At 38.0% G+C, this 14,983-nt stretch overlaps 1 protein-coding gene across 1 annotated transcript in view; it reads right to left on the bottom strand.

Moving 5' to 3' along the window:
• LMAN1 (lectin, mannose binding 1) overlaps nucleotides 1–14,983 on the bottom strand; it is a 47,115-nt gene that overhangs the window by 8,081 nt on the left and 24,051 nt on the right. Inside the window, 5 exon segments of the mRNA XM_020995035.2 lie at nucleotides 2,615–2,685; nucleotides 2,819–3,012; nucleotides 10,580–10,712; nucleotides 10,965–11,023; nucleotides 12,813–12,936. Coding sequence (XP_020850694.1) covers nucleotides 2,615–2,685; nucleotides 2,819–3,012; nucleotides 10,580–10,712; nucleotides 10,965–11,023; nucleotides 12,813–12,936 — 581 coding nt within the window.

The following is a 14,983-nucleotide window of genomic DNA, read 5'->3' as shown; positions in this document are numbered from 1 at the left end:
AAGACAGATTTCCATACCCAATTGAATGTGTATGTTATTCCCTCGTTAAGCCAAATCCTATGAGAATAAGATTCACTCATTCCCTCTCATCTTCCCCTGTTTCCCCTCCACTGTAAGAGACTTTTCTGTTTTTTTTTTTGTGAGATAATTTACCCCATTCTACCTCTCCCTTTCTTCTTCTCCGAGTATAATCCTCTCTCATCCCTTAATTTTATTCTCCAGATATGACCCCTTAATCTTCAGCTCACCCTGTGCCCTCTACCTATCTACATATATACACATATAATTTTTTCTCTCCAACTACCCTAATACTGACAAAGGTCTCATGAGTTATAAATATCATCTTTCCATGCAGGAATGTAAACAGTTCAATCTTAATAAGTCTCTCATGATTTCTCTTTCTTGTTTACCTCTTCATGTTCCACTTGAGTCCTGTATCTGAAAGTCAAATTTTCTATTCAGCTCTGGTCTTTTCATCAAGAATGCTTGAAAGTCCTCTATTTCACTAAATGACCATTTTTTCCCTGAAGGATTATACTCAGTTTTGCTGGGTAGGTGATTCTTGGTTGTAATCCTATCTCCTTTGCCCTCAGGAATATTATATTCCATGCCCTGCGGTCCTTTAATGTAGAAGCTGCTAAATCTTGTGTTATCCTGATTGTGTTTCCACAGTACTTGAACTGTTTCCTTCTGACAGCTTGTAATATTTTCTCCTTGACCTGGGAACTCTGGAATTTGACTACAATACTCCTAGGAGTTTTCCTTTGGGAATCTCTTTCAGGAGGAGATCTGTGGATTCTTTCAATTTCTATTTTGCCCTCTGGTGCTACTATATCAGGGCAGTTTTCCTTTATAATTTCTTGAAAGATGATGTCTAGGCTCTTTTTTTGATCATGGCTTTCAGATAGTCCAATAATTTTTAAATTCTCTCTCCTGGATCTATTTTCCAGGTCAGTTGTTTTTCCAATGAGATATTTCACATTGTTTTCTAATTTTTCATTCTTTTGGATTTTTACATGTCTTGATTTCTCATAAAGTCACTATCTTCCAATAGCTCTATTCTAATTTTTAAGGAAGTATTTTCTTCAGTAAGCTTTTGGACTTCCTTTTCCATTTGGCCAATTTTGCTTTTTAGGGCATTCTTCTCCTCATTGGCTTTTTGGACCTCTTTTGCCATTTGGGTTAGGCTATTTTTCAAGGTGTTATTTTCTTCAGTATTTTTTTGGGTCTCCTTTAGCAAGCTGTTGACTTGTTTTTCATGATTTTCTTGCATCACTCTCATTTCTCTTCCCAGTTTTTCCTCTACTTCTCTTATTTGCTTCTCAAAATCCCTTCTGAGCTCTTCCACAGCCTTATTTTTCTTGGAGGCTTTGGATGTAGGGGCTTTGACTTTGTTGTCTTCTTCTGGTTGTATATTTTGATCTTCTTTTTCACCAAAGTAAGATAATATAGTGTGACTCTTTTTGCACTGCTTGCTCATGATCCCGGCCAAATTACTTGAGTTTTAAACTCTTTGTTAAGGTACGAATCTGCTTCCAATGTGGAGAATGTACTGTCCCAAGCTTCGGGGGGTTTGTACAGCTGTTTTCAGAGATACTTGTAGGGACCTGTAAATTTTCACTTCTTCCAAGGTGATATGATAAGGGGCACCCGAGGTGTTTACTCCTTTCCTGGCCTGTGACTACGAGTACTCCTTTCTGTCCTGTAACTGTGAGAAGGGGATCCTCTCCACAGCCACTACAAGCTCCACCACGCCAGCGCTCCTCCTCACCCCAGCACTGCCGCCCAGAACTGTGATCCAGATCCAAACACGGGCAAAGCAAGAGATTCTTGCCTCAGCACTGGCAAAGAGATCCCTGCAATCCCTCTCTGATCAGCCACTGGGTTCCCCCTCAGTCTGTGGGCTGGAAGCTCGGGAAGCAGCTGGCCCCCCCACCCCCACCCCAGGCCACACTCTCGGGGAATGGAGCTGAGACCCCACCTTCCCTTCTCAGCACTGACAGAAACAGACTTTTCCCACTGACCTTCTAAGTTGTCTTTGGCATTGGTGGATTGAGGAGTCTGGAAACCTGCACAGCTGCCTGAGATTCAGCCTCTGAGGCCTGCTCCAGGTTCGCTGTGGCCTGCGCGCCCACGCCGCGCTGTGCTGCGCTCCCAGCCCGGCGCAGTACACCTTTCTGATCAATCATACAGGTTGTATTGGGCTGGAAATTTGTTTCACTCTGTCTTTTTGTGGGTTCTGCTGCTTCACAATTTGTTTAGAGCCATTTTTTATGAGTATTTGGAGGGGTTTGGGGGAGAGCTCAAGCAAGTCACTGCTTTCACTCTGCCATCTTGGCTCCGCCCCTCTAGCTGGAATAATTTTACTTACATATACCTATTTGTGCCCAATGGTAGCCACCTTTTGGGAGGGGGAGGGAAGGGGCAAAAAAAAATTTACATAACTTTTTGTGTATTTAAAAGCAATAGCAAGTTGTACAAGTGAATTAACAATTTCATGTGCAATCATCTTTTTTATTGTTCCATGCTATGAAAATGCTTGTTTACTCCAAAAATTTTAATGAAACCAACAAATGTCATCATTTCATGCTGTCTATCTTTTATGCATACTTACTTCATTTCATTCACCTGTCTCAGGACCTCTTGCTGAGTTTTCACCACAGTATCAAGTTCTTGCTGAGAAGCCTGAAACGAGATGCGCAAACCATTTTGATAATCTGCCCTCTTCAATAATTATGCAAGCTACAGTTTATCTTCTATGATTTTCTCTACCACTTCTCACTCAGGTGCTAAGCTGGGAACACATTTTTAAGCTCACCTGTCCAAGCTGTGCTGGGCCTCCATGGCCTCTTTTGGAGAGCTCTTCAGTCAAGGCAGAGACATACCTTCTTTGTTCATCGAGGATCATATCTAATTGTCGGTTAAGCTGCTTGATTTCAAGATGGATGCGATTTTGCCCTTCAAAAATTTGTCTTAGCTCACGATCGCTTACGCTCTCAAAAATTTCTTCAGCTACAAAAAGTTAGTTTAGAGTATCAGAACCAAACATACACGTAATTGGCAAAGTAGCATGGTTCTAACATACCTTAAAATTAGCACAAGGATATCGTAATCTAACCAGTGCAGCAAATATATTGCCAGTGAATAGCCAGTTAGATAATGTGAAATGTTATTCACTTGTACTATCTCCAATGAGCGATTTTTCATGTTTACTGAAATCTTGTTTTCACATGATCCTAATTTCCAAATGTATGCCCCCTTCCCCTAAACGGCCATTCCTCATACAAAGAATAAAAAAGCAAGAAAGAAAAACACTTCAGTAAAACTAACCGACGTGCTGACTGATCCTGATAGTTTATGCAATGCTCAATAACCACAGTCCCCACTTCTGCAAAGCTGCATGAGGGGTGCATTTGTTCACCCCTACTTTGAGGCCAAACTGGATCAAACTATACAGCATTTAGTTTCATTGGAGGAAACAAGGAAGATGTTCTTTTCATTTACACCACTACAGCTATTTGTGTATTATCCTGGTTCTGTTCACTTCACAAAAGTCTTTTTATACTTCTCTGCATTTTTCATATTCAACACTTTTTTAATAGTACAGTGACATTACATTATTTTCATACATCACAATTTGTTTTACCATACTCCAAAATGATGAGCATCTATACTTTGTTGCTGATTGTTTGCTACTACAAAAATGATAGTATGAATACTTTGGTTTATGTGGGACCTTTATTAACATCTTTTACTTCCTTGGGATGTGTACTTGCTGCAGGCTCTCTCGACAAAAGGTATGGGCAGTTTAATTCCTTTTTTTTTTTTTAAAGCAAAACTACAAATTGCTTTCTAGAATGGTTCAGTCACTTCACAGCTCCACCAAACGATATTGGTCTACTTGTCTTTTCAGTCCCTTCCAACATTAACTATTTGATCCTTTGTCATTTCTGCCAATTTGCTGGGTGTGAAGTGAAATCTCAAGAGCCATTCTGATTTGAATTTCCTCCTATTCTCAGTTATTTGGAACAATCTTTTATATGGCAATTAACAGTTTGCAATTCCTGTTTTGATAACTGTAGTTTATATGCTTTGACCATTTACCACTGGAATGACTTCCAATTTATTTGCTTTAGTTTTTTTTCCAAATCTACCTTGGACAGCAGACCTTTATCAGAGATATTTAATGCAAAATTCTTCCCCTAATTGAACTCTCCTTATCTTAGCTGTACTGATTTTGTTAGTGCAACAGCTTTTCAATTTCATATAAATGAAATTACATATTTTGTTTCTGTGATTGCCTTCATCTTCTGTTTGGTTAAGAATTCTCCCTCTATCCTATTAAAAACACTAGAGAGCAAAGGAATAAATAGAGTCCTTCTTAAAATGATAAGTAGTATCTATTTAAAACCATTAGCAAGCATTACATGTAATGGGGATAAGCTAGAAGCATTTCCAATAAGATCAGGGGTGAAACAAGGATGTTCATTATCACCACTATTATTCAATATCATATTAGAAATGTTAGCTTTAGCAATGAGAAGGAAAAGAAATGAAAGGTATTAGAATGGGCAAAGAAGAAACAAAACTATCACTCTTTGCAGATGATATGATGATATACTTGAAGAATCAAGTAAAGAAGTGCTTGACTGGTTTCTTTTTTTTTTGCTTTGGCAATCGAGGTTAAGTGACTTGCCTAGGGTCACAAAGCTAGTAAGTGTTAAGTGTCTGAGGCTGCATTTGAACTCAGGTCCTCCTGACTCCAAGGCCAGAACTCTATTCACCGCACTACCTAGTTGCCCCAGTAAAAAAGTACTTGAAATAATAAACAACTTTAGAAAAGTTGCAGGATATAAAATAAACCCACATAAGTTATCAGCACTTCTATATATTGCTAATAAAGTTCAACAGCAAGAGATAGAAACAGAAATTCTATTTAAGGTTACTGTAGACATCATAAAATATTTGGGATTCTACCTGCCAAAACAAACCCAGGAATTATATGAACACATTTACAAAACAGTTTTCACACAAATAAAGTCAGACCTAAATAAGCGGAAAAACATCAGTTGCTCATGGGTAGGCCAAGCTAATATAATAAAAATGACAATTCTGCTTAAGTTAATTTACTTATTCAGCACCATACCAATCAAACTACCAAAAAAAATTTTATCAAGCTAGAAAAAATAATAACAAGATTTATCTGGAAGACCAAAAGGTCCAGAATATCAAGGGAACTAATGAAAAGAAATTCAAGGGAAGGTGGCCTAGTCATTCCAGAACTTAAATTGTATTATAAAGCAGCAATCATTAAAACTACTTGGTACTGGCTAAGAAACAGAGTGGTGGATCAGTGGAATAGATTAGTTACATAAGACACAATAGTCAATGACTATAGTAATCTACTATTTGATAAACCCAAAGACCCCAGGTTCTGGGATAAAAACTCACTATTTGACAAAAACTGCTGGGAAAACTAGAAAATAGTATGGCAAAAACTAGGCACAAACCAACATCTTACACCATATACCAAAGTAAAGTAAAAATGGGTTCAGGATTTAGATATAAAGGCTGATACTGTAAGCAAACTGGCAGAGCAAGGAATGGTTTACCTATCAGATTTATGGAGAACAGAAAAATTCAAAACCAAACAGGAGACAGAGAATGCAAAATGGAACTTTGATTACATTAAATTGAAAAGTTTTTGCACAAGCAAAGGCAATGCAACCAAGATTAGGAGGGAAGCAGAAATCTGGGAAAGAATTTTTACAACCAATGTCTCTCATAAAGGACTCACTTCTAAAATACATAGAGAACTGAGTCAAATTTATAAATACAAGTCATTCCCCAATTGATAAATGGTCAAAGGACATGAACAGGCAGTTTTCAGATGAAGAAATTAAAGCTATCTATAATTACATGAAAAAAATGCTCTAAATCACTATTGATTAGAGGAATGCAAATCAAAATGACTCTGAGTTACCACATAACACCTATCAGATTGGCTAACATGACAAAACAGGGAAATTATAAATGCTGGAGAAGATGTGGGAAAACTGGAACACTAATGCATTGTTAGTGGAGTTGTGAAATGATCCAACCATTCTAGAGAGCAATCTGGAACTATGGCCCAAAGGGCTATAAAACTCTGCATACCCTTTGATTCAGCAATACCACTCCTAGGTCTGTATTCCAGAGAGATCACAAAAATGGGAAAGGGACCCACAAGTACAAAAATATTTATAGTAGCTCTTTTTGTGGTGGCCAAGAATGGGAAGTCGAAGGGATGCCCATCAATTGGGGAATGGCTGAACAAGTTGTGGTATATGAATGTAATGGAATATTATTTCGGTGTAAGAAATGATGAGCAGGCAGACTTCAGAAAAACCTGAAAAGACTTGCACGAACTGATGGTGAGTGAAGTGAGTAGAACCAGAAGAACACTGTACACAATAATAGCCACACTGAACTGTGACTAACTTTGACAGCTCTTCTCAGCAATGCAAGGGTCTAAGACAATTCCAAAAGACTCAAGATAGAAAATACTATCCACAAAGAAGAAAGAACTATGGAGTCTGAATGTACATCGAAGCATACTATTTGTTCTTTTTTTTGGTTTCGTTTCTTCTTTCTTGTGCTTCCTCCTACTCATTCTAATTTTTCTTTACAACATGACTAATGTGAAAATATGTTTAATAAGAATGTACATGTAAAGCCTATACCAGACTGTTTGCTGATTTGGGGAGAGAGGAGGGAAGGGAGAGGGAGAAAATTTAAAACTTAGAAAACCTTATGGAAGTGAATGTTGAAAACTAAAAATAAATTAATCTTAAAAAATTTAAAAAAAAAGATTTTATAGAGATAAAAATAAAAAATAAACAAAAAAAGAATTCTCCCCCTAAAAAAAATTGAATTTAAAAGAAAAAAAACCACTTTTCCTCTAGCCATAGCTGGGAAAGGTATGTTAACTTGATCCTCACTTTTTTTTTTTTGGTAGGCAATTAGGGTTAAGTGACTTATCCTGGGTCACAAAGCTAGCAAATGTCTGAGGCTGGATTTGAACTCAGGTCCATCTGACTCCAGGGCCAGTGTTCTATCCACTGGGCCACCTAGCTGCCTCAATCTCTATTTTAGAAAAAAAAAATGTTGTGACCTTTAGTATTCAGTTTGTAGTTTTCCCAGCCATTCTTGTTAAACAGAGGTTTTTTCCCCCCAAGTAATTGATGTTCTTAGGTTTAGGTTTACTGGGTTACTGAGTTCAATTATTTGATTCTTCCTATTCCAGGGGCTGAATTCTTAAAAAAAAAATTAAGAAAATTCAACTATACTATGGCTTGGAGTCACAAATTGAGTAATTTTATTATTATTATTTTTATTAATATTATTGTCTTTTTTCTTCACATTCCACCTTTTCCTATATAATCTCATTTATTTTTCTAACTGCTTCATACCCTTAATCTCACAGGTCCAAATAAAGTTTCTCACAATGCATTTTTTCCCATAATTTCTTCCTTCCTATCTCACTTTCTTCTCTCTCCCTTTACTTATTTCTCTAGTCAATTAAAAAAAAGTTCAGTACTTAAGTTCCTAGCATGATGCTAGGTAGTCAAGTATCAGTGACAGATCTCATAAAAAGCAGAAAACTCAATTCCATCCTATCTCTTAGTGTTTGCCCTTTCTCAAGAGTACCCATGCAACATGTGGGACACAGAGAAGAATGCAGAACAGTTGTGAACAGGCAGAGGAATCAACGGAAACTGTCCTCCACAGGATCCAAAGGCAGGAAGATGGTGATAATGCAGCAAGGAAAGACAGAAGTTTGCGAAGGCTAAGGCTGATTTTCCATTTTGAGAATAATGGTCTACCATCTTCTCCTGGACATTCTCTTCTCTGGGTTTTGGGTTCTCTTACCTCTAGGACCACTCCTCAGTCTCTTTTCTTGATTCATCAGCCACATCACCCCCACTAACTGTGTGTAAACTCCAAGGGCCTGTCCTGGGCCCCTTCTCTTTTCTCCAGATTCTTTCTCTTCCTTGGTCATCTCTAACTACTATGGACTCAACTCTCATCTCACTTCAGGAGACTGCCCTAAGCTCCACTCATGCATTTCCAATTGCTCATGGGACATTTCAAATTGGATGTTTCAGAGGAAGCTTAAATCCCATATGTCCAAAACAGAATTTATAATCCTCTCCCTCCCCCTGGCTCATACTTCTCTTCTGAACTTCCCTATTCCTACTGAGGGCACCACTATCCTACCAATCACTCAGGTTCACAACCTCAATGTAATCCCTAACTCCTCCCTCTCACCTCACGCAAACAATCTGTTGTAAATATTGTTGTTTCTACACCCACAACATCTCTCACAAGTATGCCTTCCTCCACTCTCATAGTCAACAACCCAGGTTCAGGCCCTCATCACCTCTCACTTATACTGCTGCAACAGTTTCCAGTTTGATTTCTCTGACTCGGGCCTCTCCCTACTCCTATCTATCCTCCACAGAATAGTCAAAGTGACTTTCCTAGGGGCAGCTAGGTGGCGCAGTGGATAGAGCACTGGCCTTGGAGTCAGGAAGACCTGAGTTCAAATCCAGTCTCAGATCAGACACCTGACACTTACTAGCTGTGTGACCCTGGACAAGTCACTTGACCTCACTGCCTAGCAAAAACAAAAAAACACAAACCAAAAACAAAAAGACAAAAAAAAAGTGACTTTCCTAAAATGTAGGCCTGATCATGTCATCATCCTTCCCCAACTTAATAAACTCCAATGGATCCCAACTGCCATAAGGATCAAACAGAAACTCTTGTTTGACATTTTAAGTTGTTCACAAGCTGGCCCCTACCAGGCTAGGCTCCTTCCTATCTTTCCTTATATTCTGTGATCCAGTCATACTGGCCTCTGTTGTTCCAAACTCACAAAGTCCCATCTCTAGTCTCCAGGCTTTGCCCTTGCTGTTCCCCAGGCCTGGAATGCACTCCAGCCTCATCTCTCCTCCCTGGAATCCTGATTTCTTTCAAGACTCTTCTGGTCCTTAGCAGTGAGTGTACCCCCTTCCCCAAACTACTTTGTGTCCATTTTGCATATTTTATATGTATACTTTGTCTTCTCCTTTAGAATTTAAGATCCTTGAAGGCAGAGGTGCTATCATGTTTTGCATCACTGGTGCTTAATAAATGCTTGCTGAATGACTAGTAATGAAAAGGTCTTAAAAACCCCAAACAGTCTCTGGCTTAGTAACACATATTATGACTTTTTTTTCCCCATTCACTTCCTAATACATTGTGTTTAGCTTAATATTGAAATTACTTTGCATTCCCTAAGCACACACCTACTGGTACAAGTGAAGAAGTAGAAACAGTCCAGAATTATGTAAGATATGAGACAGATAAGCTTGGGACAGCAGGAAGAAAATTAATTTTCATATTTATTAAATAGCTCTAAACACTTTGTAGTAAAATCTGCCAAAGACACCAAATACATTACTTTCACAGTAGATCTAGCAGAATTAAATTAACATCTCTCTATGACACAGGGTAACTGAGCCCCATGCAAGGTTATACAAGACTATGAGAAAGCTAGGAATGAGCCGAATGCTACTGAATTTTGGTCCAATCCACAAACCAATACTATTTTTTCATTAATTTCAAATAAAGTATATTTGTTAATGTGGTATATTTTTTAAAAAAAGTCATTTGGCAAAGCTCTTTCAAAAACTGAAAGCTGTAAGTAAATCATTTGAAATGTTTAGGTTCAAACAATCACTCAATCAATAGGCCAGGCACATCTATATGCCTAAATGCTAGGGATACAAATGCAAAGGATGAAAGAATCTCTACTCTTGAGGACCTTATATTCTAACAGGATAACAACCAAGTAAATTTCAATTATCAATGCAAAACTATCCTTTAGGGAAATCAGCTATGGCTTCCCCAAAGTTGATATTCAGGACTACAAGAAGTTTCCTAGTATTACTGAAGAGAAAGCATAACAACACAACTGAATACTTGCCAAATCCTGGCCCCTCTACTTAACATTATCACAAGGAGGGTTCAGTGAATACTCTACCATACACCTTTTTCTGCCCAGAAGAACCAATCAGTGATATCCCCTGCCTACCATCTCAGTCCCAGGAGTTCACTCAAGGAGACTCTAACTGCCCTGCGAACAAATGTCCTTTTAGGGCCTATTAGTTTCTGGGATCCTGTAATGACTTCTGCCAAGTGCTAGGGAAGGCCCAGGACATTCTGATTTCCGTGGTATTTGCCAGCCTCCAAAGTTGAAATAGCCTCTAAACCTCTGAAATCAGCATATTCCTCTAGGGGTACCAAGAATAGGATACTCACTAAAGACTGGAGATGGTCCTCAAAGCCACTTAAACATTCAACAGCCTGACTAATAGGCAAAATCGTTTTAGTCTTGGTCACTGAGAGAAAAATTACTTGTTATGAGCCACTCTAGTTTATCACAGAGCAGAGATAGGATCTATGCAGTAGTTACAGGCAACTAGCTGGAATGGAGCCCCATGAAAGGTTATGTTTTCTCCTCTGGAACTCAAGTAAGTTCATTTATATTTACCTGGCTGCCCTTGAATATCAGGGTGGTCCTTCTGGAAGGCCTCCTTTTTTTTATCCAGTTCTTGTTGAAAATGCTCAAATTCTTCTTGGTACTTTTCTTTGTCCTTTTCAGGAATTTCTTTATCAGGTGCAGGCTTTTATAGTTCAAGAATAAACATGGAAAAAATAGGTATATTAGTAAGATACTTGACCTCAATTAGCTTTCCTTACTTTGAACTACTACTGCAAAAACCTTTGGAACATTATAGTGATAAAGACAAATTGCAATATTATCTAAAGAAAGTATACAAAAAGCTGTTAGATTCCAATTCAAGCTGTAGCATATTTACACCTGCTAAATGGAAAAAGCACTTTTTAATAAAAAGCACAACATATCATGTACTTACTGTTTCTTTTCCAGGCTCAGTCAGTTGGAAAGTCAGAAAAGAAAGGACATCATGATCATCTACAAATTAAAAAAAAAACAACAACAAAATTGAACATCATGTACCATCCTACGCTAGTTTCTGAACTAAAGGATCACATTTAGATTTTTCTTTATAATCATTCATTTACTTAATAATTTCTGTTGTCTTTAAAACTTGGTTTTCTTTAACAAATAATCATAGAGGATAACTATGTGTGACCAAGGAAATCATAAACAAAAATATAAAAACAAGATTAAAGAAACTACTCAGTGAGCTAGCTTGGAGACAAAGACATTCATCTCAAAATCCAATTCAGACATTTGTTAAATGCATATCAATGTACAAGAAATTTTAGGATTTTGGGAACCAGAAGATAAAGCAGTCACTACTCTCAAGCAGTTTAAATTCTACTGGAAAGAATGTATACAGAGAAGTAAATACAAAGTATTTTGGGGAAGGAGAGAGCACAAACACCTGAGGAGAGGAGGATCAGGAAAGACTTTGCAGAGGAGTCAGGAGCTGAGATGTGATTTATTGTGAGTTAGGCATTCTGGGAGGTGGAGGTATAAGGGAGTGCATTCCAGGCATGGGGGACAGGAGGCACAAAGTCACAGAGGCAAAAGAAACAGGGAAATTTAAAGGGCAGGTTTATACACCCTTGAAAAATTACATCAATTCTACATTGGGCTATACCTACATATTTAGGTAGTCAGTGTTCTACAAAGCTACATAGCTATTTAAGCTTGCAATCTTGGATAAACTCTGTCATTGTACAAAATGCTGAATAGATACCAAGTACAGTATTTTAAAACTTTAGATCTAAAACTCAAAGAAATATTAATTTCATATCACTGAAGTTGAAAATGGATACTGACAGAATAAACTTCTTTGTGCTGCTTTAGCAAACTGAAAATCCTCAGCTGGCCACATCTACAAGACCACAAAGGGGTTTTATTCTCTGTATTCTATCTTGAATTGCTTTCTTCCCCAAAGAACCAACTGTGGTATATTTATGACATGGTTACACTAAACATGAAAATGTAAATCGTTAGTGAAAGGTGGGCAGATAGGACCCACATGTACAAAATATTTATAGTAGCTCTTCTGATGGCAACAAAGTACTAAAAATTGAGGGGATTTCCCATCAACTGCGCAATGGCTGAACAAATTGTGGTAATATGATTGTGATGGAATACTACTGTGTTATGAGAAATAATGAAGGGGATGGTTTCAGAAAAACCTGGAAAAGTGTATATGAAGTGATGCAAAATGAAGTGAGGAGAACCAGGAGAACAATGTCCACACAGTAACAGCCATACAGTAAGGATGACCAACTGTGAGAGACTTAGCTGCTCTTATCAACACAATGATCCACCACAACTCCAAAGGACTCATGATGAAAAATGCTGTCTACTTCCAGATAGAGAACTGATGGACTCAGAGTACACACTGAAGTATATTTTTTCCCTTTATTTTTCTTGCCTTTTTCTGCCCAGATTTGCATGACTTCATATGTATAATGGATTTTATATTTCTTGGGGAAGGAGTGGAGGGAAAGAGAACTGAAAATAAAAATTACAAAAAAAAAAGGTAGACAGGTATGAGATGACAGCAACTATTTTCTAGTAAGACCAAATTAAAAGATGATTCTCTCTCATCTCTTCTCATTAGGGCTACATTATTCATTTATACAGGGAACAACTGCTAAGATCCCAAAGTGCTTTGCACTTAAGCAAATAAACAATTTCTAGCTTAGCTAAATTACTACAATGTTCCCATAAAATTTAGCTACCAAACTTTCAATATTTAAAGGCTATAAAAGTTTACCTGCAAGACCACCTGTTGCTGCAGATATTCCAAAATGCCCTTGTGCAGGGATTACCATGTTTTCCACTTTAGCACAAAATTCATAATCATCTTTATCTGGTGTAAAGCCATTATTTATCATCACCTAGAAAAATATACATTGGCTTTAGATTTTTAAAAAGCAGATACTAAATGCCGAAAAGGGAGTCAACTTTAATTCTAACAAATTTAATTAATTCTAACTTCAAATTCAATTTTTAATTCTGTCTTCAGATTATTTCTAATATATTACTGCAGGTAAGAGTCAGAATAGAATTGTAAGTGATGCCCAAGGTCATCCATCAGTTTCTATTGATTAACAATAACAAATAACAATTAATTTGTTAATAACAATTAACAAAAAGCAGAGTGTCCCTTCCACAAAAATCACGTTTCATTCACTACTAGGGAATGGGATAGTAAATATTTAGTGAATTCCCAGAATAATTTAAGCTTATGCCTTCAAGTGCCCAAACTTTTTATTTTAAATGTTTATTCAATTAAATACTGAACATAATTGACCTTTGTTTCAAGTGTAGTCAATTCAATTCAAGTTAAGAAACATTCCTTAAGCATCAACCATGTGCCAGACACCGTGGTAGGAGATGGGGGAGACAAAGAAAGGTAAAAAACAGTCCCTTCTCTCAAAAAGCTCACAATTCTTTAGGTCTATTATTATACTATGCATTGATAGAGATTTTTTTTTCTTTTTGTCTCTTGCCTTTTATATCCAACCACTATTCTAGTTTGCTGCTTTTAATAAGCTGTAAGTTGGAAAATCAGATCACCAAATTTATTTATGATAGAACTCTTTTTTTTTTAAAGGCAATTGGGGTTAAGTGACTTGCCCAAGGTCACACTGCTAGTAAGTGTCAAGTGTTCGGTCTGAGGCCACATTTGAACTCTGGTCCTCCTGACTTCAGGGCCGGTGCTCTATCCACTGCGCCACCTAGCTGCCCCATGATAGAATTCTTAACAAGAGTCAACAAGACTCTGGGTACAAGTACCAAGGAGTAAGATGACTATTGTGTAATAATGATGATTTCCAAATTCAGGGCTATAGTCTAGAACAGAGGTGTCAAAACACTTAGGACATGGCTTGAAACATAGGGGACTGGGCTCCCCAAAGAGTTAATGGTTTGATCCCAAGGTGTCGTGGCCTGATTCCAAGACGTCTCTGATCAACCAGACAGTGGGAAGATGAGTTATAGAAAAATTGTAATGCTTGCTTCCAACATAATCATACCTACCAATATTTCCTCACTTTCTACTCTTACCTCTTATGAAAGGTTCCAACCTCCCTACTTCTGAACTGGGGGTCAGCCTCTCAAGACAATTACAACCTAACCACTACTCAGGCACCCACAGCAGCAGGTTCATGGGTACCACTGGGAAAATCATACTTCTCTCTCAGCATACCCTTCCCTCTGCCCCTCAGATCATAATTTGGCTTTGGTAAGTGCCTTTCACAGTGGATAGGCTCTGTGCTGAGGGTATTGACTAATGGGTAAGCGCCCTGCTTCCTCTCCTTCTCATTTTGGGTAAGACAGAGCACAGAGTGAGCAGGCATGAACGAGTTGTGACAGATTGCAGAATTCATTACAATTACCTTTTCCTTCAAATTCACCTGTTTCCCCGACTTCCCTATTAGTTTTAAAATTTCATTTTTTAATTGTGAACTTACACCACACACACACACACACACACACACACACACACGTGCGCGTATGCACAGGGATACAGCGAGGATTCTATATAAAACTGTTGAAAGCATCACCATCCATTCAGCAACTCACACAAACCTAGTTTCATCTTCCAAATCCTCACTCTCTCCCTCACGCCATATATTCAATAAGTTTCCAATTTTTTTTTCTACCTCCACATCACTTGCATCTGTCCAATTTGTTCTCCTTACACAGCTACCACCCTAGTTCAGATCCTTATGACCTCTCACCTGAACTGCTACCATGGCCTTGTAACTGGTGTCACCACCTCAAGTCTCTCCCAAATCCAATTCATCCTCCACAAAGTTACCAAAGTGATTTTTACTACATCCTGTCTGTCCTTAGCACACCCTGTTCAATAAGCTCTACTGACTCCTTATCACCTCCAGGATTAAACACAAAATGCTTTTTTGTCATTTCACTTGGCCC

This window comes from Phascolarctos cinereus, unplaced genomic scaffold (assembly GCF_003287225.1).
Source record: "Phascolarctos cinereus isolate Bilbo 61053 unplaced genomic scaffold, phaCin_HiC Scaffold_4;HRSCAF=312, whole genome shotgun sequence".
In the NCBI taxonomy this organism is placed as follows: Eukaryota; Metazoa; Chordata; class Mammalia; order Diprotodontia; family Phascolarctidae; genus Phascolarctos; species Phascolarctos cinereus.
The sequence above is the reverse complement of the archived record's forward strand: the minus strand, read 5'-3'. Positions and strand labels throughout refer to the sequence as shown.